The sequence below is a fragment of the Cladophialophora bantiana genome (assembly GCF_000835475.1).
Source record: "Cladophialophora bantiana CBS 173.52 unplaced genomic scaffold supercont1.17, whole genome shotgun sequence".
In the NCBI taxonomy this organism is placed as follows: domain Eukaryota; kingdom Fungi; phylum Ascomycota; class Eurotiomycetes; order Chaetothyriales; family Herpotrichiellaceae; genus Cladophialophora; species Cladophialophora bantiana.
The window spans coordinates 390,488-414,575 of record NW_015971591.1 but is presented as its reverse complement, the minus strand read 5'-3'; the positions used below and the strand labels follow the sequence as shown (position 1 = coordinate 414,575).

At 51.2% G+C, this 24,088-nt stretch overlaps 8 protein-coding genes across 8 annotated transcripts; 2 read left to right on the top strand and 6 right to left on the bottom strand.

Annotated features, from left to right (window-relative positions):
• Positions 1-61: 61 nt before the first annotated feature.
• Positions 62-551, top strand: Z519_10107 (uncharacterized protein; the record flags this gene model as incomplete). The annotated part of the gene is made up of 3 exons (XM_016767825.1): positions 62-112; positions 219-478; positions 533-551. The coding sequence occupies 3 exons, from the start codon at positions 62-64 to the stop codon at positions 549-551; spliced, it is 330 nt and encodes a 109-aa protein (XP_016615923.1).
• A 575-nt stretch (positions 552-1,126) lies between these two features.
• Z519_10106 (uncharacterized protein) lies at positions 1,127-4,939 on the bottom strand (the record flags this gene model as incomplete). Its single annotated transcript, XM_016767824.1, has 1 exon — positions 1,127-4,939. The coding sequence occupies one exon, from the start codon at positions 4,937-4,939 to the stop codon at positions 1,127-1,129; it is 3,813 nt and encodes a 1,270-aa protein (XP_016615922.1).
• A 674-nt stretch (positions 4,940-5,613) lies between these two features.
• On the bottom strand, positions 5,614-7,665 carry Z519_10105 (uncharacterized protein; the record flags this gene model as incomplete). The annotated part of the gene is made up of 1 exon (XM_016767823.1): positions 5,614-7,665. The coding sequence occupies one exon, from the start codon at positions 7,663-7,665 to the stop codon at positions 5,614-5,616; it is 2,052 nt and encodes a 683-aa protein (XP_016615921.1).
• A 423-nt stretch (positions 7,666-8,088) lies between these two features.
• Z519_10104 (40S ribosomal protein S20) lies at positions 8,089-8,535 on the top strand (the record flags this gene model as incomplete). Its single annotated transcript, XM_016767822.1, has 2 exons — positions 8,089-8,130; positions 8,227-8,535. 2 exons carry the CDS (start codon positions 8,089-8,091, stop codon positions 8,533-8,535), a joined length of 351 nt encoding a protein of 116 aa, XP_016615920.1.
• Positions 8,536-8,940: 405 nt separating this feature from the next.
• Z519_10103 (uncharacterized protein) lies at positions 8,941-11,154 on the bottom strand (the record flags this gene model as incomplete). The annotated part of the gene is made up of 3 exons (XM_016767821.1): positions 8,941-10,844; positions 10,920-11,021; positions 11,109-11,154. The coding sequence occupies 3 exons, from the start codon at positions 11,152-11,154 to the stop codon at positions 8,941-8,943; spliced, it is 2,052 nt and encodes a 683-aa protein (XP_016615919.1).
• Positions 11,155-12,344: 1,190 nt separating this feature from the next.
• Z519_10102 (uncharacterized protein) lies at positions 12,345-14,801 on the bottom strand (the record flags this gene model as incomplete). The annotated part of the gene is made up of 5 exons (XM_016767820.1): positions 12,345-13,151; positions 13,204-14,410; positions 14,464-14,595; positions 14,651-14,671; positions 14,725-14,801. 5 exons carry the CDS (start codon positions 14,799-14,801, stop codon positions 12,345-12,347), a joined length of 2,244 nt encoding a protein of 747 aa, XP_016615918.1.
• Positions 14,802-17,412: 2,611 nt separating this feature from the next.
• Z519_10101 (uncharacterized protein) lies at positions 17,413-19,359 on the bottom strand (the record flags this gene model as incomplete). The annotated part of the gene is made up of 6 exons (XM_016767819.1): positions 17,413-17,731; positions 17,783-18,099; positions 18,151-18,244; positions 18,307-18,495; positions 18,544-18,629; positions 19,135-19,359. The coding sequence occupies 6 exons, from the start codon at positions 19,357-19,359 to the stop codon at positions 17,413-17,415; spliced, it is 1,230 nt and encodes a 409-aa protein (XP_016615917.1).
• A 3,529-nt stretch (positions 19,360-22,888) lies between these two features.
• On the bottom strand, positions 22,889-23,419 carry Z519_10100 (uncharacterized protein; the record flags this gene model as incomplete). The annotated part of the gene is made up of 1 exon (XM_016767818.1): positions 22,889-23,419. The coding sequence occupies one exon, from the start codon at positions 23,417-23,419 to the stop codon at positions 22,889-22,891; it is 531 nt and encodes a 176-aa protein (XP_016615916.1).
• Positions 23,420-24,088: the final 669 nt, after the last annotated feature.

Here is a 24,088-nt window from a genome sequence, read left to right as displayed (position 1 = left end):
TGTCTATGTAGGTCCAACACCAACAACAAGACCAGTCAAGCCTTGGAGGACCTCTAGACAAATGCCACAAGATCTCCCGCCAACGGGCGGCTACGAAGCCGTCCAATACAGAGTACGTCTCACCAAGCTTCCTCTCCCACATCTTCTTCCTCTTGTTCCTCCCTGTCCATTAACCCTCCGTTATTTTTCGGGAGCAGCAGGACTAACAATTCCCGCAGCGTAATATCCCCACGCGTGGCCTCAAACCCTTCTGGTACCTCGTCGGCGTCGGCCTGGTGATGGCCTACGGCTGGCGCCAGGTGTTCGTCGGCCAGCGCGAAAAACACGAAATGGCCCGAGAGAAGATGTGGAGCCGGATACACCTGACGCCATTGCTGCAGGCGGAGGAGGACAGGGATCAAGTGAGGAGGTATTATGCAGATTTGGCCCGGGAGAAAGAGTTGCTGGGTAGTCAGAGCGGGGCTTATAACAGTGATCGGTACGCCCTTTTTTCCCCTTTTCTGCATTTTTATTGTTTCTGTCCTGGACTCAGCTGGACTGGATCGGATTAGAAGACGTTGAAAGAGGCGGAAATAGAAAGACACGAGGACCCTAAAGCGACGACGGCGAGGACAACAAGAACGCTTGCTAATAGACCTGACCTGATTCACATAGATTCGTGAGACCGACATTCACAGCTACACCCAGCAGAACTGTGGAATGAAGCGGACCACGTCGCAGCATTTTTACTAGCGGAACCCCTTCCTCGACTTGAAATATCCTCCAGTGCTGGCTTGCTCCTCTTCCCCGGCGCTCGCAAGTCCCCTGGGTGGGCGCAATGCCTCCCAAACAACCCGAGAGCCAACAATGCCACAATAGCAAGGACCCTCAACGGGTTGAGGGTTGGGATGTGGAAAGATCTTCAGCGACCTGACATGTACATAAACAAAAAACTCACGATACAGAAAACATCATTGGAACAGGAAACCATCATTCCATTACGGATGGTCATCTAGCAAGAACAGGGCCGACTTCTCACGGCCCCCAATCGTGTTTGAGCTGCACGTGGCCTCTATCCAATCTTCGTTTGGATATCCCAACAAATCTGCTTGCTCTATTTCCCGCTGTCGTTGTCTGCATCTTACTCCTAGCCAGCAAACATATCGGCGACTCCGGCCAAATCAGCTCCGTCATCCCCAGCACCAGACTCGATTCTCGGTTGCCCCACTTCCTCAACACCCTGCATGCTCAACATCTCTCTTTGCTTATACTTCTCCAGTATCTTCGAGTGCTGCTGCCTCGTGTCGATCTTGCCGAGTTCACTGACTCGGACGCCTCTCACGCCTTCGAGTAGTGCTAATATGATGGCTCGGAGCCTCTTTGACCGGTTGCCCATCGAAGCTTCCTTGAGAAGCAGTGTGGATGCATGGGCAACCTTTGCCTCCGTCATACCTGGTAAGCTGAGGATCACGTCTCGGGGAGTCGAGGTCAACGGTGGGCGCTCGTGGGCGGGCACAGTCTCTGTCACGGGGATGTGGTTCGGTAAGCCGTACGAAAGCCAGATTGTGGCTATCAGTTGGGAATAGTATACTTGCTGGTCGGCAAAGTAGCCATCGTTCAAGCATGTAATCGCCGTCTTGAGCATCTCCGTCGAGATGTACTCGCGCACAGCGGCAGCTTCCTGCCCACTAATATAGCGGTCGGACGCAAACTCTGGAACAAGGCGGTGCGCAGTCATGAGCATCTGGTAGGACGATTTCGTATCCTTGAATGCCAGCGAATGGGTGATGAGGACAAGTAGCTTCTCGAGGATGAGCACATTCGAAAGTAAAAATTCTCGCATCGTTTGTTGAGTGCTGTCCGTCAAGTATTTGCCATTGACAATCGACTTTTTGGTGCTCAGTTCCTGCTCGCGCCTTGGTTGTAACCAGTGTGCAACCAGATTGATCGCTCTATAAGTAGTTTGTCTCAGCACCGAGTCGTCTCTCATTTCGTCGGCGAGATTCTCCTCGTCATGCTTGTTCTGTTTTCGCTGGTTCATCTTCTCCCATTCACTTGAGAGCTTGCTGTCCATCTGCGCGAGGACTGACAGTATAATTGGGGTCAAGAAATGCGGCCGACTCTCCGGTGGACATTCGTCGATCAGCTTCGGCAACATCTGAAGCATGACAGAGAAATGGTGCGGACTCAGGGGAGCTGTAGTATCAATAGCAGCTTGTGCGATCAACTCGGGGAGTTGCTGCAAGCTGTAGAAAGTCGGGCCCAGCCTGCCCAGTGTATGGAGGATGCTGTAGCACTGTTCGAGGTGTCCACGTATTTTGCCGCGCACTGTAGAGGCGAATCCCTCGAGTGTTGACCTGGAGGCTTTGACCCTGCTGTGAAAGTCGCCCATTGAACCTGCCGATATCCCTGACTGCCAGTATCGGTCTCGGAGAACTCGTCGGATGACGCCCTCCAACTCAGGGGGAACATTGGGCCATGATGATGGATCGTGCAACTGATGGTTATAGCTTGTAAGCCGGAGAACGTACTCCAGCATCGTCGGGACCATAGGTGACCACATGTCGCAAATCATTTTCTGGAGCTGAGAACCCTGCTCAAGTCTCTCGGTCGATATGCTCAGAAAAATCCGTGTTGCTCGGAGAGGCAATTTCGCATACGCTGACGACATTTCGTCCTGAATTTGCAGCCCGCGATTGTCGTAGGGAACTGCAGACCAATCCTCAATCTTTCCCGCATCCAATGATGCCAGGTAGGGTCCGATCTGGTCGAATGCTTGAAAATGAGCAAATGACTCAAGACTGCCCAGAGCCGTTTGAAAGCTTTGATCCGCCCAGGCTGCAGCAATCGGTCGAAGAAATTCTTCGAGCCTAGCTTGACGTTGGGCGTAGCCTACCCCTGTTGCGTGTTGGACGACAGAGAAGAGCGTAGATCTCAAATCAACCTGCAGCCGCTCACTGGCACCGATTTGATCTATCAGATCTGCGAATTTCACCTGCAGCTGGTCGTAGAAGGTGACAAAATAGTCGGCATGTTGCAGCGACAAGCGTCTCAACTCGCTGGTTGCATAGCTGTGGAGGTCCTCGACAGCATCCGCATAGGCGGAGCCTTGTTGCCCAATTATGATGAATGATGACAATATGTGCTCCAGAACTCTAAAGGCGAAGCCCGTGTCCTTCTTTAAGGCTCGATTGGAAACTTCGACTACCGTCTTGATCTGGCGTTGTCTGATCTGCGGGTCTTTAAATTGTCTGGCGCTCATCATTTGCCACGTCCAAGTTTTTATTTCTTCCCGCATTCGTCGTCCGAGCTGTTCTTCTTCCGGAGTTGAACTTTCTCGACGTGCCACCTGCCATCGATCAAACCCTTTGAAAGCTGCATCAGCCAAGGCGAAGTAGCCATCGGCGCGTAGTACATGCATTGAGACACGTTCGTACCTCGTAAGATCGAATTGCTGTTCAGCTGCTTCGATCTCATTCAAGAGAGAATCAACTCGGCCCATGACTGCAAAAATCGCCTCTTCCAGTTGTGCGAAACAGATCCATTCAATGACAGCCGAGCAGAGTCTGCGATAGTTCATGTAGAAACCCTGCCGCTCCGGAAAGAGTTCAATCTCTTCATTCACGAAAATCACGACGGGTTCCTGGGCGTCCTCAGGAATCTGATCGTATTGCATGAGTCGTTGTGACGCTACCTCCAGGAGCGGCCCGATACATTGGGAGACGGCAGAAGATGTCCGCCAGCTCGGCACCTCCAACATTTTGACCCAAGAGTGAACAACTGGGATAGAGACAATCAGGCTTTCATGTTCTGCGACCATGGTCAACAACCGCAAAAAGGGAAAAAGGTCGAGAGTGCCGAAGTCTGGAGGTTTATATTGGCACATGTGATCCGCGAATAGGGACATCAACTCAGAGAGTTTCTTGGAAATGGAATACTTGCTGCTGTCCATTTCATTCACCGAAACAACAGACCAGCTGTATAGTTGCCTTAGTGTCGCGATGCTGTCCGGCTGAATGATAGGATGCACAAGGGCTTGCACTTCGAGCTCTTCTAGTCGCACTCTTCCGTACAACGACAGAAGACTGTCGATAGCAGCCATGATGAGATCCGGGTCCGCGCGGGTGAGGAACCCACAAGTCACTGCCAAAGCCATCGAATGTACAATAGCCGGTGTCATTACCCAAGTGAAGACCGAGCGTATAGTGGCAAGAGCCTTAAGGACGACTTCCTTGAGTTGTCCCTCTATGTTAGGGCTTTGGATTGCTTCCTCAAGGAATTTCCTGATTCTAGTGAGCCAACCCTCCTCTCCATAACGCATGTAGTGGGTGATGTCGCCGATCTTGATGCCTCCTGCAAAGTTGGAGCTCGATGTGAAGATCTCGACAAGCGCCGAGTTCAGGTCTCGCCCTCGTAAGATGGCAATGCTATCGTCGCGAACAAAGATGTCTTCGGACAAATTTTCCAGTATGGTGAGAACGAAGTCCTTGCGGACAAGGTCCAAGTCCCACAAGCGCACCAGTCGCCTGTCCAAGTCGAACATATCTAGAGCCCAGAACCGCTTTGCCAATTCGATCCATAACTCGGCGATTTTGTTGCGAATGAAAACAAGATCTGTGTCCTGAATCGAATGGGCAAGCTCATGAACACATTTCTCCAGCTGATGAGTTTGCTCTTTGGAGAGATGGTGATGCTCATGCCGGATAACATGGCTCAGCAGGGAAAGGCCGAAATGTCGTACCAGAACCGGTTGCGCTTTGTCTTCTGCGAGGGCGCAACCGTACTGAAGCGCTTCCCGGCTCAACTTTAGATTTTCCAGGTACGCTGAAGCTTGGGCCCTGACCTCGTTCTTGGTGGCGGGGTTGTGAATGACCTGTAGGGCCTCCAGGATATGGGAGGTATCGTAAGTCTGGCCATATGCTCCATTTGGGGTGCCGTTAGCCGTAGCTGTGTCTGTCATCTCCAGGTTTTTCGATCTAAATGGTGACAGACTGTGATGTGAGTGGCATGTCGGCCTCTGATGGACTGGCTTAGGAGGTCGAGGACGAGATTATCGAGCGTTACGTTGAGTTGATTTGGTGTTGCTCTGGATGATAAGTTGCAACGGCCTTAGAAATCGTCAATGTAAGATTTCTTTGTCGGTCTGATGGTTTGGCTGCTTTACAGTCAAGATTTGTCACCCCAGACACCGCCCGTTCTCGTCGCTTTGTCTAGGAGAGCATCAGGTCTCCAGGCCTAAAAAGTAACACGGTAGAGAGCTACAGGGTTGCTGGCTAGCGCTTTTAGGCGATACAGACGGAGGATGGTAGAAGCAGGGGAATTGTTTGAGGAAGAACAGCGGCATGCGACACCGGCCACGCTGCCAGCGAGTGAAGTGACGATTTGCTGATGCAACAAACCGAACAAACGAAACAAACTCCTGCCAACCAAACGGCCACTCTACATCACTAGCCCAAAAGGGGAAGTTTAGCCGGCCTGCTATTCATCCCTTGAGTACCGAGTACGAGTATCACCCACCTTGGTAGGTACTTTTTATATCACTCTTACCAATTGATTGATATCGACATGCCGACGCTCAACAGTCAAATCGAGGTGAGAGACCTGTCATTTTTTGTCTACTCTGGTACTTCCTCTCTACTGCGGCACACCCCCTCCCATGCCTCTGCCCATCTTCCGGGCCCTCCCCTCACGTCTATTGTGGCTCGCTCCTCCCCTTCCTCTGCCTTGCTCCTTTCGCCTCCTGGCAGCCTGGGTCGCTGCGTCACCGCTGGGGCCTGCCGTACTTCCAACGCCACCGCGGCCACGTCCCCATGGGCGACTCCCCCGTATCTGTGCCTGTCCCATCCGTCGCCCGCCACTGCCCGCCTCTCCTTCACTATCCTCAGGGGTGTTGTCTCCCCGCCATCGTGTCGAAGCAAGCGCGGCTTGACTCCCTCTGAAGCTCTGTGTACCCGAGTATTTCTTTTCTAGGCGATCCTGCAGTTTTGGATCCTTCTTCAGCATGATAGCCCATCCCTCAAGTTGTTCATCACTCATTTCCGTCTCCCGTTTGAGATCCTGTCGAACCTTCGATATCCGGGTCTTACTGTCGCGTGCAAACAGCTCCTGGTTGTCTCTCCATGCTCGGAACAATCTCTCTTCGTAAGGATTCTGATCAGGGCCTCTTTCCGGTGGCGGCCTAGTGTCAGTGTCTAGAGTGGAATCCACAGTTCCACCCACGTCGGCAATATCGTAAGTGTCGTCACGCTCATCGTCATCTGAATCAAACGCCGCCAATGCCGATATGATTGCCGCTTTCCGTTGTGCATGCTCGTGTTCCGTTTCGGTGTGGTCGATCCTCACGTCCTTCCGTCCTCTGTGCAGTCGACCTGCAGATATCCGAAGCTCGTCCAGGTCATCTCCATCAAATATGTTCTTCCTCTCTGGAAGTAGAGGAGGCGTCGAATGTGGCGCAAGATCATGCGCTGGTCCAGCAATGTCGAGCGCGGGTCCTTCAACGCCTCGATCCCGGAGGTCAGACGGGAGAGAATCAGGCTCTAGGAGTGCAGCAACCACAGCCTCAGTATCATCGTGGAAATGATCTAGCAGCCTGAGGATATACTGGTTTGATAGATCCGGAAAGAGCTCATGCACTTGTGATATCTGCGAGGCCTGGTGAATGTGCATCTCTTCATTCATGTTAGCCTTGCCTTTGCCTTTCGCAGATTTCCGTCTTCTTGGGCTGATCGGAGGGTGTAAATGCCTAGTGTTTTGTCGATAGGTGCTGAGTGACTCCAGCAATCCTTGACCTCGCTGACTGGAGGTCACAGAGGAGTCTGATGCGAGGTGTCTTAAAAACGACGTACTGCAAACCAGGCTCGAGGACAACGTCGGCTCATTAGGTTTTGCCTTCATTAGCCGATCAGCCTCGGACTTCATGAAGTAGAGGTGATCTAATAAGAGCGATCCGTGGGAAGACCCATCGGACATAAGGCTGCGCAAGGAATAGAACATGTGCTCGGTCAGTAGTCTTTGGAACAAGACGGCGTCAGGAGACGTCTGCAACCGACCGTAGGCCTCCATCAGCGTCTCGAGGTAGTCCGAGCCCGTCATAAGAACGAGGCCTGCGTCTGGGGAGACTTTGACGAATGCATTCATTTCGCAAAGTCTCGTCAGAAGCGCCCCTGAGCCGGGCTGTATTGAGAGATCTGCTGAGACGGCTTTTTTCCAGCCCTCAACCGCGTGCATCAATTGGGATTGATCCCTCTTCCAAAGGGTCCTCAGCGTCGCTCTCCAGTCCGGCACGGCTGCATAGTGCAGACTTGCCTGACACAGGAGTTCAACGAGTTTCGCCGCGTCGTAGTCAAAAGGCGTATGCGTAACTAGCAGAAGCCGTCTCAGAAGCAAATACGCCCGCTTCCCCAAGATTCTTTCCTTTTGCGAGCTCGACGACGGTGCCGCTGCTGCCGTGCCACCTGCTCCATTCCAACGGAAGAACGACGCGAGAAAAGGCACACCACTGGCATCCTGGGCGAAGCTAAGCCTGGAGAAGTCCTTGTCCTGCAGTCGCAGGCGGAATTCCAAACTGAACAACCATGAGTCAAGACATGCTTCCCACTCGGCAGGCGGCAGGCTGGCCTGCAGGTTTGGTTCCGGGTAAAGAGCCAACGGAGGGAGGCCGTCTGGCATGCCTGGGACTTGCTCCATTCCGAGCGGGCGGTATGTTTAAAATTTGTCTCGGAAATGGGAGGAGCCCCTCACCGGCTCAAGAATTGAGATCTGGGCGGAAAAGTGCAGGTTTTCGAACGAGGTCAAACGACAAAGTCAACACTTGACCATCTGGGTGACTAAACTTTTGGAGAGCGGACCACAACAGGCTTAGTTCTGCGGATCAAGCCGCCGCCAAGATTTCCAACGCACTTTGAGCGCAGACAGTATCGTTGTTGAAAACATCGCAGGACAGTCGAGACTTTCCCTCGTCTCTTGTTTTCCTCCAGCCTTTCATCACTTTACCGAACCTAGCCGTTCAGGTCTTGACTGGCGCCAACGCTCTCTCAAACCTCTCTACCATCCCTCTCGCTCCAAAAGACATCCACATCACATCCTGCACACACACGCCAGACCTCAAAAATGTCTTTCCAAAAGCCCGAGAAGGATTTCGGTGAAGGCCCAGTGCGTTTCCCATCTCCACTCCCTCTCTCCCGCCGGGCGCCCATGTCTCTAAACCGGGCGATTATGACTGACTGACTGACTGATTTGCGTGTGCAGAAAATCCACAAGATCCGCATCACCCTCACCTCGCGCAAAGTGCAGTCTCTGGAGAAAGTGTGCTCGGAGCTGCTCGACCGCGCCAAGACCAAGAACTTGCGCGTCAAGGGCCCTGTCCGCCTGCCCACCAAGACGCTGAAGGTCACCACGCGCAAGACGCCCTGTGGTGAAGGGTCAAAGACCTGGGACATGTACGAGATGAGGATCCACAAGAGGTTGATCGATCTGAATGCTCCGACCGAGGTGGTCAAGCAGATCATCATCAATATCGAGGCCGGTGTCGAGGTTGAGGTTACGATTGCGGCATAGAAAGTGAGATGAAACGAGACGAGGTCCCATGTACGACTGTCGCAATTGGCAGAGGACAGGGTCGGAGATGGGAGAAAAGTGAAAAAAGTGCTGGTGACTGTGGGCGAGCCAGGCGTCGAGAAAGATGTATTGATCCATCCTATTCCAAGCGTCACAAGGCCAGAGACGGCCGACATTCATCAGAGGAAATTTATGTCAAGGAATCAATGAACAAGAAATTTCGAAGAGCACTCGCGTGGTTTGCGCCGTTGTCCCGCTCGTAAGCGTACATGTCCCAACTGACAATACCGTTACTTCCCAGTGCCTAACGCTTTGTCCATTTCTACATCCATGCCGAATTGTCTGTCTTCGGTACGAGACAACTCGAAAATTTCCAGAGCTCTCAAACTCGATGGCAGATGCCGATCAAAAGTCGTAAATCCCCCATTCCCTCAAGGGCGGCACCAACGGAATCTTCCCATCCCGAAACTTCCCTTCTTCAAATAGATACCTATAGCGCCCCATAACTTCATCTGTATACTCCTCTTTTGTTCCCTCACAATCCTCAACCTTATCCTCCTTGTTCAACGCCACCACATCTGGCGTGGCTCCCGCATCAGGAAACCAGATTTTTTCCATCCCTTGGCCGTCAGGGCGTCGATAGCAGGGTGTGGAGTCGATGTACTCAACCCGTTGGCCGCGGTAGAAGGTCAGGCGACCGGAGACGTCCTTTTGAGTGGGTTGGAGAGGGAGGGTCTGTGTGTAGTGCAGGGCGTGGGGAGGTCGGTTGGTGAGTGGGTGCGGAGTCGTCGAGGTATTGATAATGGGCTTCGCTACCGAAGGGCCTTGGGACGGGACAGCAGCTGGAGGCATGGTGGGAGGTGCGAAGGTGTTTGCCCGAGACTCTGGACGTGAAGGTGCAGGAGTGGTCGTCTCCATGGTCTCGTCTTTGGTCTGGGCTTCTGCAGGTTTAGGAGCAAATGGATTTGCTGGAGTAGTAGTTTGGCCGAATCCAGATGTCGAACCGGACCCCAGACCAGTCTGTCCGAATGCGGGAACAGAGGTCTGGCCAAATCCAGCTGATGTAGCTGCAGCTTGTCCGAATGGCGAGCTAGTAGATGTAGAAGCTTGGCCAAAGCCAGATGCCGTCTGCGGTGACTGCCCGAATGTCGATGCTGCTTGACCGAATGCGGGTTTGCCGAACGCTGAAGGCTGGCCGAAGGCAGACGTGGGCTGTGATGGTTGCCCAAATGCCGAAGAAGGCTGGCTTGGCTGACCGAAAGTTGAAGAAGGCTGAGTGGTTTGTCCAAAAGTTGAAGAAGGCTGAGTGGCTTGTCCAAAAGTCGAGGGGGACTGGGTCGGTTGTCCGAAAGTCGATGTAGGCTGCGAAGGCTGTCCGAATGTTGAACCAGGCTGAGGGGGTTGACCAAATAGAGAGGAAGTTTGACCAAAGCCACTTGACGCCGAGGCTGGTGCAAAAGGATTCTTCTGGGGACTCGACCCAAAGCCTGAAGAACCAAATGCCGGCTGACCAAATGCGGAGGATGGTTGAGACGGTTGGCCGAATGCAGAAGTTGTTGGCGGAGGTTGGCCAAATGTCGATGTTGGCTGTGAGGGTTGTCCGAAGGTAGACGTCGGTTGCGAGGGTTGGCCAAAAGCTGCCTGTCCGAACCCAGGGCTTCCAAACGCCGGTTTTGAAAATAGGCTTGATGACGACCCAAACCCACCAACAGTTGAAGGCTGTCCGAACGGACTACTTGTTGAGCTTCCGCTGCCAAAGCCGCTCTGCCCAAACGCCGGTTTTCCGAAGGGAGAAGACCCGAAAGTGGAGGTTTGGGTAGGCTGTCCAAACGACGATGCAGCGGGTTTCGCGAACGGACTTGAAGATGAGCTCTGGCCAAAGCCGCCACTGGTTCCTCCGCCAAATGGACTCGAACTACTAGACTGCGACTCAATTTCTTTGATGAACTGATCTCGAGATTTCGTTCCATCCATTTGCGTAAAGTCGTCTCTGTTGGGGCGCTTCTTCGCCGCCTCCAGCACAAATTTCTCAACATCACGCGCATTGCTGAGAATCTGGTTGATGCCTTGTTCTGCCTTGTTCCACAGTGCGATGGCTTCTTGGTCGGCTTCAGTTTCCTTGCCTTGGCTCGCAAGGTCATAGAACCTCACACGCACTTCTTCGGAGCTGAATTCATTCTCAACCAAGAGCGAGGCCGGAGGGTTTTTCCCCGGCCCGTATGCGGAGAGAATCCATTTTGGTCGACCTTTCCCGGCTCCAAGGTCGTGTGGGATATCATCCGCGTTGAACTGCCAGGCATCCCTCCGGGCTAAGTGGTCAAGGGTGTCAGTTGACTATGCGGTTTGCCGAGACGGAAAATGGATGGAGGATATGTGCGTCTTACGGCTGCCACCGCCTCCACCAGCAAATCGATTGCCTGAGAGAGCGCCAAATCTGTTCTGACTTGCAAAACCACCTCCTCCGGGGTGCTCGTTCCGGCAACTGGCTGAGAGGATTTTGTCAGTCAGGTCTGGGAAGTGAAGAGGACGGACAAGGGATGTGTTTTAGAATGACACTGTCGGAGAGAACGTACAACCAAATTTGCAGTTTCCCTGCAGGAAGTATTTGCAGATGACCATAGCGACAGGCACCTAGCCTTCCGGGGGAGGTTCAGAGAGACTAGGTAGATAGGGCAGATATTGGCAATCGAATGACCTTAGTCAATCATTTCGTACTTTGCTGCCGATCTCTCAGGCGTGATCAAAACTTGAAGCAATGGTGACTTCTAGCTGCTAAGTGTCTGGCAGAGTAGCGTCTCAAGCCGAGTGAAAATTCCGCCAACACGAATTGACGGGTCAGTTGGAACGGAGTAGCTGTCCAGTGTACTGCGAAATAGGCTCACTCTGTCGGCGAGATATTATGGTGCACAAGGGTGGATAAATTGGTTGGTGTGGATGACAAAAGGCCTTCGCGCTCGTGAAGGGGAAACTGGTCGTTGCATCTCCTTGAAGGTGATGCGCCCAGACGCGTCCTAAAAGAGCTTAGCGCAGCGGGAGTTGGTCGAATAGACACGTTTTGCAGTTTCAGCCTCAGCCTTGCATCAACTTGCAGTGTAGGACTCAGGAGGGCTCAACCATTGTCCGCTGTAATTTTCTAAGGCTCACTCTGTCACAGACTAAATCACAGTCACGATAAGCACAAATAGACAATCCAAACCAAAGAAGGTGCCCTCAGATTGCCGGTTAGCAGCACAAAGGATCATTGCAGTTCTAGGTTTCTATTCATTCTACTGCCATCTCCCGTGCAATTTCTGTTGTCCAGCCACATGTGAGGAGAGATACTATGTGTGGAGCTGAGAATCTTCTGTGGCCCCAGGAATTGGTGATATTCTGTTGACCAAACAGGAAACGGCGTCATGGCCCAGTCTTAGGAATCAGCCTTGGCCACAAGTCTGTTGTTGGATTCCAGGATTGAATATGATTACAGATCTGGTCGGAGGACTGTGAGGTTCTGGGATATGCACACAGCCAGAAGGACCTGAGCATGGATATCAACGATCCAGATTCCTCGAAATGATGCAAGAGCTCACAGCAAATGAGGGGAAAGATGCCCATGTTTGAGCTTTTGCGTCTTCCTGCTCTAGGAGACGATGCGTAAGTGACCTTCGGTAACCCTTGGCACGGCGGTGAGCACGGCTCCGGCGTTGATCACTTAGGTATGCACAGACTAAACCCTCGGCCAGGACGATAGAGGCAGCATCCCGGAGCCTATCTCCAGAAACGTGCGTTCACCTATGCCTATCGAGATTGTAGTGATTGACCCCTTCAGGCTAGAACAGGGAGAGCAAGTCTTCGCTTGTCTTCTTGCCACCGACATTGTCAAGTTGCTGTTTAGGAGGCGGTGGCTGCGAAAGGTCCATCGAAGCAAAGCCATTCAAGATGTCACTGTCAGACATGCCCCCAAAAGCAGATGTAGTCGACGGAACAGTCGAAGAACCTCCATTACCGAACACTCCAAGTAGATCGTCCATGTTGTTGGGAGCAGCAGGTTGCCCGACCGTCGGTGAAGCCACTCTTTGTGGAGTTCCTGCAAGCCCCTCCAGCCCAGAGAGGCCGTCTGAGGGTTTCTCAGACGCCGACGCAGGTGCCGCACCATCGAAATCGATGTCAAGTAAGTTTTCGATGTTATTTTGCGCTTCAGGAGCCTTGCCTTGAACAGCGGCAGCCGCTGCGGCTGCGGCCAACGGGTTTTCGCGTGCGTTTTGCATTTGTTCCTCAATCGCAGCTTGTTGTACTGCATCGGCTCCAAAGCGACCTTGACCGACAAATTGCTCTGGCGGCTTGTGATATACCGAAGCTAACGTCGAAAGCTCGCCAAGCAACCTTTCGAGGAGTGCAGGTGGCAGTGATTGAATCGTGGTGGTTATGGGGGGCTTTTCAGAAAGGATGATATTCTTAGGGGCGTTTTGGTCGCTGGTGTTGGAGAGAAGTCGCCAGTACACATATGCACGGTCGCGAATGTCAGGGTTGTCGCTTTCGGCCGTTGCAGCATTGAGAACCTTCTGGACGAGACCTTGGGCAGCTTGCGGTCGCTTCAAGAATAACTTGACCACGGCGGTGAGGATCTGAAGCTGGGTCTAGTCCATCGTCAGTAATCTGTATAGTGAGGAGATCCGGTTGAAGACCCACCTGTGTAAACTCTTCGGCGAAGCCATCCACAAACCCACCAAGTATATCGCCGGCGTTGCTGATTTTTTCTGCATACTCACCCACGATCCAAATCAGGGACCCCCGCGCATTTGGTTCATCCAGCTCATCGATACATTTGCATAACGTAGGGATGATCCCTTCATAACCTGGGTATTTCCGGAAAATATCCTTGATGACGACAATCACCTCTTGTACCACGTAGTTAACTTTTGTGTTAATCAGGTCCAGTAGAGCATTTACGCAACGTTCACTGGCACTTTCAATCTTGATAGCGACTTGTCCAATAGCCTTGACTGCTCGTCGCACAAAATCCATGTCCACTTCCAAGGCATATTCTTTGAGTTCGGCCAGCAATTGATCAACATTAGCTTCGTTTGCTATCCGCACCATTATTTCAAGCTTCTGGAACTTGACATAAGGCGGGTCATTGTATTTGCAGAAGAAGACTCGAATTTCCTTGCTAAGGATATCGGGTTGCTTCTGCAGGAGAAGGTCAATATTCCGAAGGGCAACATACTGTACTTCCGGCGCCGAAGATACCAGTGTGACCAGCGGAGGTGCCATCTTCTTCAAGTACGACTTTTGTGTTTCTGACGGAAGGTATTTCATATGCAGGAACACGGCCTTGACGGCAGCGACAACCACGCTCGAGTTGACATGCTGAAACTGGGGTGCCACTCTTTCGCAGATGTGTTCAGCTTCTTTGACATCCTGCGCCTTGTACTCTGCCAGTGTACTCAGGATGGTGACACGACCCCATTCCGTACACTCATTCAGGGCCATGAGGAGCTTCTTCAACGTGTTGGGTGTGATCTGGAGGGCGTTCGTCTCGGGTGCTGATTCGTTTATTTCTGCGAGGGCTTGGACGGAGTTTGCTACCACCATCGGGTTCGGATCACCAATCATCTCCTGTAGCGTTTCCAGGAAGCCGTTTTCAAGACACATGGAAGGGTTGAGATCGAACAGTTTTGCGACGCAGATTGCAGCGGTCTTTCGAACATAGGGCGATTCGTCTCGGAGTGTCTTTCGCAGAGGTTCTTCCATATAGTCAATCATTTTGTCAACTCTTATGCACCCCATCGTGCGGATCGCTAGGGCGCGGATGAGGGGATTGGGGTCTTCGGAATCTTGCACAAAGGTGTTGACGGCGAGAATGCAGAGGTCCGGGTGCGATTTTGCATAGTTCCTGCAACCAGCATTAGCATCACAAAGGATTCGGTCGAGTCCCAGCATACTGACATAAGGTACAGATACACCAGTTTCTTCTGGTCGAGGTCAGAGGTCGCAATATTTTTGAGAACATCGGGAAAGAGTGCGGAAACGTCTTTGCCCAAGGTCATGGCCATGATGGTCTTCTGAATGGCATCCTTCCTACAAAAAGAACATGAGACTCTTGCCCAGACCACTACAATTCAACTCGGCTCACCGTTCGTAGGCATATTGGGATCTAGGATTACTCAGTCAGCGCATGAATTTGGAACGGTATGTCGGAGCACATACACAAGGCCGGCTCGCAATTCAAATGTCTCCCCCTTCTTGGGAGGCGCAAAGGCGTTCCTCACCCTGTTCATCGCCATCTTGCCGGGCTCGAGTACGGCACGGGATCAGCGGCGAGTTATTGTGCAGAGCCTGTGGAGGTTGAGGGGCTACCTTGCCATCTCAGATGGCTGCTCGATCCATGAGTCTGCAAAAGTGGGGGACCGTAAGGTAGGGCTATAGTTCAAGTGACTAAATATCAACAGCTGACACCGTCTGCGTCAAGTCGTACAGAGCAAAAAGACAACGTCAACAGATGATCTGGCGCATTTACGGGGTCCAGGTCAACCTGACCCGCGGACTGGGGTGCCAAGGCGAACGGACTAGCCCAATCCCCTTTGGGAAGAGGGTGATGCCGCCCTGTGCCCACCCTTCAGCTCGCTCTTGCTCACTCCTACCTTACCCACTTCCTTGGCACCTCTTTCCCATATTGAGCCCCCTTTAATCTATGGAGAAGTCATCCACACCGAGGGCCTTGAGATATTCATCTAGAATGCAGTCAGCGTAATCTTTCTTTCTTCTTCTCTCTTGATTGAAGAATTCCGAGGGTGGAATCATTACTTGCGACTGTCCACCTTTTCCCCAATATTTTCTGCGCATATATAATGTCCGCCATTGGTTGAACAAATTCAGACGTACCAGTCTGCCGCATATATGTTGAGATGATCGTGGCTGCTTGATACAGGCAGTTGAGAGCCAATGGGCTCACAATCAACAAACTTCCTGATTCGACGGTCGAAGTAATCATGTTTGCAAACACATGAACCGCCACACATGTATCTCTCATGGCAGATATGGCAATTTTCTGCATCTCAACTTGCTCTTGGCTGCCAATTCCCCCGGTATCATCCGCATCCGTACATACGTAGTTGTCATAAAGGGTCAGCTGAGCACTGTAGCAGATTGCGATGGCAGGGAAAAGCACTGTGCCTGGCTTGTTTTCAAGGTCGCTTTTGCTAAGGTCAAAAATCTCGAGACGAAGCGAGCTGCAAGGCATTCAATGTACGATGAAGTTGAATCGCTTGTTGATAGCGGAATTTCACGTCAGGGTTCGTTTCAGTTAGGTGGCGTATAACATGTGAGAGAAGGTGAGAAGCCTGACAGGTACGAGCAAATGGGGGAGCAGAAGCAGTGGGATCTGGAGATACTGCGAGAGGCTGGATTATTTCGGGCTCCTGTTTCGCTTAGCGGTAAGGACACCCTGTACTATAATTGTTACACTTACTCCTGCGTCCCAGCTCGCCTCTTTCATGGGAAGGAGATCGTCAGGTTTCGCACCACTGCACACAAAAGGACGGCTTCCACAACCCAGGTTGACATATCTTGGAAGGCGTGAGAAAGAGACGACATAGTATTTCTCTTCCCATCTTACCTCTCAAGTATTACAATGGCCCATCAGACTCGGCGCCTCTGTTCAGCTTCTACCCATGAATCTTTAAAGCCAGTCAATATCTCATGTTGAACGCTTTCACGAGGAAATTGTTACCTGGAGCTGGAAATATTTGGGGAGCCCCTCTTCGATCGTGGATGCCCACGGTATGCCCTAAGCTCCCGCAGTGGCTAATCCTGAGATATGCGGCCGGATATATAGCGTTTCCCAGCTCATATAGCGCAATCAGTAAGTGTGCCTGTAGCAATCGCAAAGAGAAAATATTATTTTCTTCTGCATATGAACAGCACCGCTTCGCATGTGTATACATTCCGCTCGTCCGCGGTTCCTCTTGCTTCCTATGCTCACAAAGCAACTTTATGGCAATATGAAGAGGGACCATGTCACCAGGAAGCATCTCGGGCGAATCAGGTAATTCCTGGTAGACTTGGAGCTTCGATACTATTAGAGCTCGACGTCAGCAAGAGCCGTTTCAGTTAGCCAATATATATGAAATGCGATGTCATCGAGCCGATTGGGAAAAATGGGTGCACCGTAGAGATATAAATATCAATGTCATGTCTAAGTTGTTCTCCGCTGCCGAGAATTCGATAATAATATTCGCCGGGGAAGCTGCTACGTGACCTCGGTATCACACATTTTCGTTGATTGAACATGTACAGATCCAAGAAAAACAAGGGTGGGAAATTGTTCTGGCTTCGCCTTAGTCACCAAACGGCATTTGTGAACAAGGACAGAAAGAGCTGGAGCCAGAGAGTAGGTTGGGAGATTTCTCACCGGTTCCTGTACCATCTGGTTTTCACCGCTCGGGGCCGCAGACGAAATGCCTTGAATTGAATAGGCGCATCGCCTTTTGTTTCTACGGCAAAGCGCGCAGGTGGGTATATCTCTGGAGCACTTCCTTTTCTTCTCCCGACAAGAGACACAAGCTTGGCGTGCCAGGTTATCCGATAGATCGGACATTTGCAGATGGAGGTACTCCAAAGAGATGACAATACCCCTGGTTTCGGAACGACAAGGAAAGAAGTTGGAGGCATACGCCAAGACGTGTCATGTGATCTATAATATGCTTTGCAGGTGCTCTTTCCAATCCCTTGCAGAGTCTATAGTCAGGACTAGTGACCATAGTCCCAGAGGTCCAGGATAGGGATTGTGATTGGTGTGGCTATAATCTTGCCAACGTTGCTCTGGACACTATCATAAAGTGGAATAACCAGGCAAATTGTGGGCTATGGATGATGAGATCTGGTAAGAGGCAGCATTCAGCCTTCAATTGACACCGAGTTCGGCGGCTCCAATCTATCCAATTTGCCTTTCTTCTTCAGCTCCTCGAAAGACCATGACCAGAGTTTCTCAATCAACAGATCGTCCCTTGCAAGATCGCTGGGTATCCCTATTTTGGCATATGGCACAACATAAGCGCCGGAATCACTGCGGTTGAAGTCGGGGCTGGCTATAGCGAAAAGCGAGGACAATGCGCCCTTTGATCGGTCATGAAGGACACCCACAAATCGCATGATTGGAGCCACCGTGTGGAGAACTGTCGCTGGCGCGGTCGCGGTCGCTTGCTTGCTGAGATTTCTGGAACCACACGATTAGAGATGTTCGCGGCACATGTGTGGGCCGGCTTACGTATATATATGTCCAGGATGGACTGCCGCGACCCAGATTTCAGGACCTCCTTTGTCCTCTCGCTCTGGCCCATACTTTTTGTGGAGTGCTTTGACGTGCAAGATGTTGGCGAGTTTCGACTGGCCGTAGCGCGTCATAGAAGAGCTAGACTCCAGGCTAATATCGTCAAAGTCTATGCCTTTCCTCGGCACAAATAGAGCATGGCCGTCCGATGTCACGTTCACTATCCGCACAGCTCCTGGTTCAGCTGATGATGCCGTAGCGATCATCAGCGGAAGCAGATGGTAGGTGAGAAGCCAGTGCGAAAGATAGTTCGTCTGGAATCCGTTAGAATATCCGAAAGTTCTTGACAGGGACGATGTAGCAACCTGGAATTGGATCACATAGCCGTCATTGGTCATGGAGAAAGGGACACCCATAATTCCTGCATTGTTCACCAGACCGTGGAGGCGAGTTTCTCTCCTAACCCGGCAGCCTTTGTCAGAATCCTACTCTGCAACGGCGGAAGCACTCATCATATATACCGGAAAAACTCTCTTGCTGCCTCGACAACATTGTCCAAGCTTGTCAGATCCATCCGGAAGATGTGAATGTTGGCGTTGGGATGCTCTTTCACAATTTCTTGTATAGCCGCGCGGGCCTTTGACTCGTCCCTTGCCCCCATGTACACCGTCGCTCCGCGGCTAGCTAAACCAGCCACTGTAGACAATCCACTGCTCTACATGAGGATTTGTTTTGATTTCGTTAAGGAGTTTACCCACATGCCAGTATTTCCTCCTGTGACGAGGAATACCTTGCCATTGAGTACTGGCAAGGAGTCTGGGGAGAATTTGGACTGGAGCATCACCTGCTTTGTATGATCAGTATGCTGAGATCGACTATTTGAGATTTCAGATGCAAAGGTTAAGGAAACAATAAGAAGAGAGTACTTGGTGCCGCATCCATCTTTATTTATTAAGGAGTCTATATGAATGCTACTTTGGATTGACCAGGTACCCGACCCACCACCGCTAGTGCCCGCATCAATGTCCGCATCAAACGCACAGTTAATCCAATTGCAGTACAGCACCTTCCCAGATGACAGATTTCACTCTTCAAAATCGCCAACTTGCCTCCTTTTCATGGAGGGATTTCCTCGTGAAAATACCGTTGGGGGCTTGTCCACGGTCGATTAAGCAGTCTCGACAACGCTGCATCGAGGTCGGAGAAGTTATCAAGCCCTCCCGCCATTCGGCGCTCTGCAATGTGTTTAGGACAACTCCACACAACAAAGTCTACCTTGTTGTGGATAGTGCCGCCTTGCGGGATCTTTTCATCGAAAGCGGCTCATCAGAAGAATATAGGCGACTCACCGCGACTGGAACGGGTGACACCGTCTTGCGCACTTGTTTGGCCAATGTACTCTGCAGTGATATTTGGTCAAAGTAGATCTCAGCACAAAGAGCAAAGATTCCACCAACCCCAATATCTCGTCGCGGGAAAACTTCCATCTCAAGCCAAGGGCCTTCCGAAGCCTTTGTCTGGCCAAATGGGCTCTCACGGATCATATATGACCTTGCTAGCATTCCCTGCACCATCGCACAAGCCTTCTCAACAACTAGCTCTGCGGGGAAGGCCGAACATCGTGCGAAGCACTGTGTCCGAATGGTCATTTGGAAGGGTGGCTCCTAGCCGGTGTCAACGGCTCGCCAGGCTGACAGGAACTCGTAGTCTAACAGAGCACTTCAGGGTTCGGCATGCACGTGCAACAACGCACAGAGGCCTGTCCACCAGGTCGGGAATCGAGAACGCGTTTCTGGTTGACGCCGACAGGGCAACACCACCACCAACACCACCCAGAGAGGCGGCGGCTAGGACAACGCACGCCTAGCACGGGCGCGGCATCGAGGAGCAGGACAGGACTGACAGAAACACTCAGGAACTAGATAGACGGCACCAAAAGGCCATGGGACTCATGATACCCTGCTCGAACTGTAAAAAATGGCACACTGCCAGCACTGTGAACTGTCTCGCACTCCCCTTGCCAGCCCATTTTGGTTTGATACGTGACTAGACAACTCGCCCCCTTGCCACCACTCTACCAGCCCAGCACAGCACAGTGCAGCCACTTTGCCTTGTTACGGTAGCTTAAAAGCAGGCAAGACCCCTACATAGTCAATGATAAGAGCTTGGAACTCCAGACTGGTGTTTCTCCTTTCTCGAGACCTCACAGGCCCTACCGCAGCCTGAAGCAGCCGAATCAGAACTCTCCGTACGGTATCGGCCACTGATTGGCCTGGGCAATCACAGGTCATATCCTAGCTCGATCTTTGCATCCATTGAACTGCGGTCATCCATGGGTACGGCAAGCCTTCAAACCTGCCGTAGTCCTGGGGAGGGATAGGGTTCGAGCCCCCTTGACGAATTTCATCTTCACTATCATCAAAGGAGCAACTACGTCAAGGTCCTTCTAGGGGCCGCAAATGTGCGCGGTCAACCAATTATGCGCACTGATATATCATCGCAGATTAGGCAGCAGTAGATTGTAATAAAGCCTGAGGGCCTAATTGAGTGCCTTCGGGGGGTTAAAGTTCGCAGCGGAGTGGCCCGGCAATAGCTTGCATCTCGAAAGGACCAAAAACTTCCAATGTCGCATCTCGGCCTCGCCAATGGGTTTCATGGCAGGTATCAGCTTGTGTGCATTGCCCATTACGATATGTCAATGTTAGGTCCGGAGCTCTACGCCTACAGGGTAGCCGTCGTCCTTTCAGCTTGTGATAAAGATAGGCGTCCCCAGAGCTTTTTCTTGCCACATAATTCCAACTTAATTGAGTCCCTTCCACCGACGTTGTGAAATTCTCATTTGATACATAAGCCATAGCCCCAAGAGAACCCGCTAAAGACCCGGGCAAACCAGACCTTCGGAAAGAAACCTACCTGGCTTTCAAAGAGGATCCGAACAACAAAGACCTCATCAACAAATTCCATGATGAGATTTGTGATGAAAATCCCGATGGTGGTCGCATTGAGATCCTTAGTAGCGAAGCTAGAAGAGGGACCCTTCTCCACCTCATCAATCGGAAAACCAAGGACATCCAAGCCTTGCGTATCCAAAAACGTCGACCAATGCTGCGATAACATATTGAAAACTCGCGATCTTGTTGCTGTTGCTACCGCGGCTGCCACTCCCGCGACCCGTCGCTGTAGCGGGTAGCTTCCTGGTGTTCTCTATGCGTCAGACGTCCTCTGCAGAATCAGAGGCAATTTTCAACACGGCCTTTGAAGTTTCAAAGATTGTCGTCTGCCGCGCTCTTGAAGACGAGCAGATGTCTAGCAAAGAGGGAGTAAGTGAAGTGAAGAAACTACAGGACCTACGCAAGAGCCCGAGAGCGTGAGAGCCCGAGAGAGCGAGCTACATCGACCTCTACAGGCCTATCCTCTGTATCATTGTTGAACTCTTTGTCGTGCTGGACTCGCGTTGGCGGAGACTAAAGACCTTGATAGGCCTTTCAGGTTGGCCGGCTGAACGCGCCAAATTGATCAAACTAGAGTGACATCGAAAGGGATCTCGATTCGATACACCTTTTCCATGCCGATGGCACACCCCATCTTCTTGGTTAGGACAGTACGGACAGGAACGAGTTGCATTACGCCGTCCTGTGTTAGGTACACAGTAAAGTGTTTGACATCATCTAGGATGGCAATATTGATATCAACGCGAAGACAGTGCAGTGGACGGCTCTCGTGTTTGTGGTGGAGCTCGAGAGCCTCAAAATCGTGAAAACCTACTTCGCATCAGAGGAATCAATCTGAGCACGACGAATATTGGGAGTAAGACAAGCTCGACACGGAAGAACTGAAAGGGTCATCTCACGCAATTTGCTCAAGAGCATTCAGCGCGAGACGGGCAGAATCAGATCCGAAACAGGTAGCAAATTGAAATTCTTCTTCTACGCTCAGCTCCTCGAGGCAATCATCATTGTTGACATCTTCAGGACCGACATCGGATAATTCTCCCTGGTGTTCATATTCCTTCGTGGTCGTGGCGCTGTGTTGTGTTTTGAGACCTTTCCACGCGGTAAGGCCCCTTGGTTTCGCAAGGTCGTTGAGAACGTGTTGTCTTCGAGCACTGACTGCCAAATCAGCGCCACCTTAACCCTTACGCTATACATACTAGGCCGCATAATACGGGAGAGAAGCCTATTCGAGCAACGAGTCGTCGTCATTGTATCGTTGTGATATCGCAGAGTTTGCATGCGGAAGGAGTGACTGGCACTTCTCCCAATTCTCATATTCTCCATCTGGAAATTCAGCCTCCGGATTCTTGATGTACTGCTGCTTCCACTGCTCCAAAATTACAACCCCCTTTTTAAGGAAGTTGCACATAGAGCTACCACAGATAACATGAGCGTTCTTCCACAAAAGCACGTCCCCGTAAAAGAAACAAAGCTGAATATTTCACCACAGTGGTTAAGCATGTAGGAAACCTGCAGAGGTTCATGGTGGGACCGTGTCACGTTCTTTGAAACGTTTCCCTGAATTCCTTTCGACGTATGTGCCCTGAAGTTGATAAAACGAGAAAATTCGTCACCCAAATAAATCTAGTAGGACGCCCCGGCGGCTACTAAATCCACAGGTTCAGAGAATCAATAAGCTTCTACAGTAGATCTTACTGTGCAACATGGCAAAAATGAGATGGTTCAAATGTTGATAAAAAGTAATAAGATGCTCTTGCACAAAGGGGTAAGTTACAATCGAGAATTGATTTGATGTCAGCAGAAGAGATACGCAGAACCCATGATGCCCAGGACTGTAGACAATGCTGATTTTGCCAAAGAGCGCTGTTGTACTTCGTCTTCTTCTTTCTCAAGAATATTGTGGAGAATCGCTCAGAGGTTTGGTGAGGCTGTGGTATGATCCTCAAAGCCGCGTGATGACCTTGAGTTATCATGACTGATCGGCTTTCTATCACAGCGGACACTGGCGACTTGGGAGTAAAGACGTTGTATTGGAGGAAAAGTCCAGAAACTTGAGCCCACAAAACATATTATCTAATTAGAAGTCGGGATCTCGGGAGTGTAGACGTGTTGCGCGAAACTCGGGGAGGCTTTTGTAATAGGTGGGGGCTCAGATATTTGGGAAGGGATCTTCTTTCGGGGCTGGAGTAGGAAGGGTCTTAGAAAGCTTGATTGGGCCTTGGATTGTCTCCGTCTGAACATTGGGTGATTCCGTTTTCGTGGGCAGCGGACCTGCAATGCGGAAACCAATATATGGCTGGTAGGTATTGGGAAGTTTGTTCCAACCAGTGAGCCCTGGGATTTTCCACCAGTGGTGATAAGTGGCCCCCCCAACCTTGATCCCAACGCCGCCGATATTCCATTCACCACTCTTGCCATTGGTGATGCAATCTTCCAGAATGTTGATCACTTGGTCAAGCAGGTCTTCGGCAAGGTCATCTAGCTTTTGCCCAAATTTAGCGAGTTGGGCAGTGAGCTGCCATTCAATCCAGGCCACGATGCCGGCGCCGCCTAGAACCGTAGAGAGTGCGCCGAGAACTTGTTCCCATAATTCGAGCTCATCGCCGTAATAGACAGTCCATCCGCCGGCTCCGAGAACATTTCGAACTTGGTCTCGATCAGATTTTGTGATTTTCCCCATGTTGGATTATAACTGTAGATGGGTCAGGAAAGTGCTTTGATGTCTACTAAGTAGTCGAATGAAATAGCTTCTTATCGATGGAACAACAATCACAGAAGATATTCAAGGTTTTTATACTGGTAACATACACTGATCTAGGCGTCCAAATCTACCCAGCAAGTGGTACTTTACGTCCAGGCCCCCAGCCAAGCTCTTCAGCTTACCGTTTTGAATGTATCACCTGCATCGTTCGCAGCTACGCCCTCGCGGCTGAACTATGCTGAACCAAACTATACGAACCGCACACCATTGTTCTGCACATTTCCAAGACTTCTAGTCGACCTTGACGCTCATTGCACAGAAAAAATCGCTGATAGGGCTAGGATTGGCAGTTAAGAGTCGCGGGAGATTTCTATTCATTCAGTCAGCCTCAGGAATAACGCTTGGTAAGAGGCCAGAAGCATCCAGCAACAGCCAGAACGCTCTTCTTTTGCGCCTTTGCGAACGGATACGGCTGGAGAGCTCCAAAAGAGCCCTGTTATCTGGCTACTAAGCAATACCGGTCATGGGGCCTGGACCGCTCATCACCTTCACGATCAGGCCTACCGAATAACACAATGAGTGCATTTTGTGGGTGGTCATTGTGTCTTTACGAGATCACGAGGGTATGTACCACGGAGCAATGGAGAA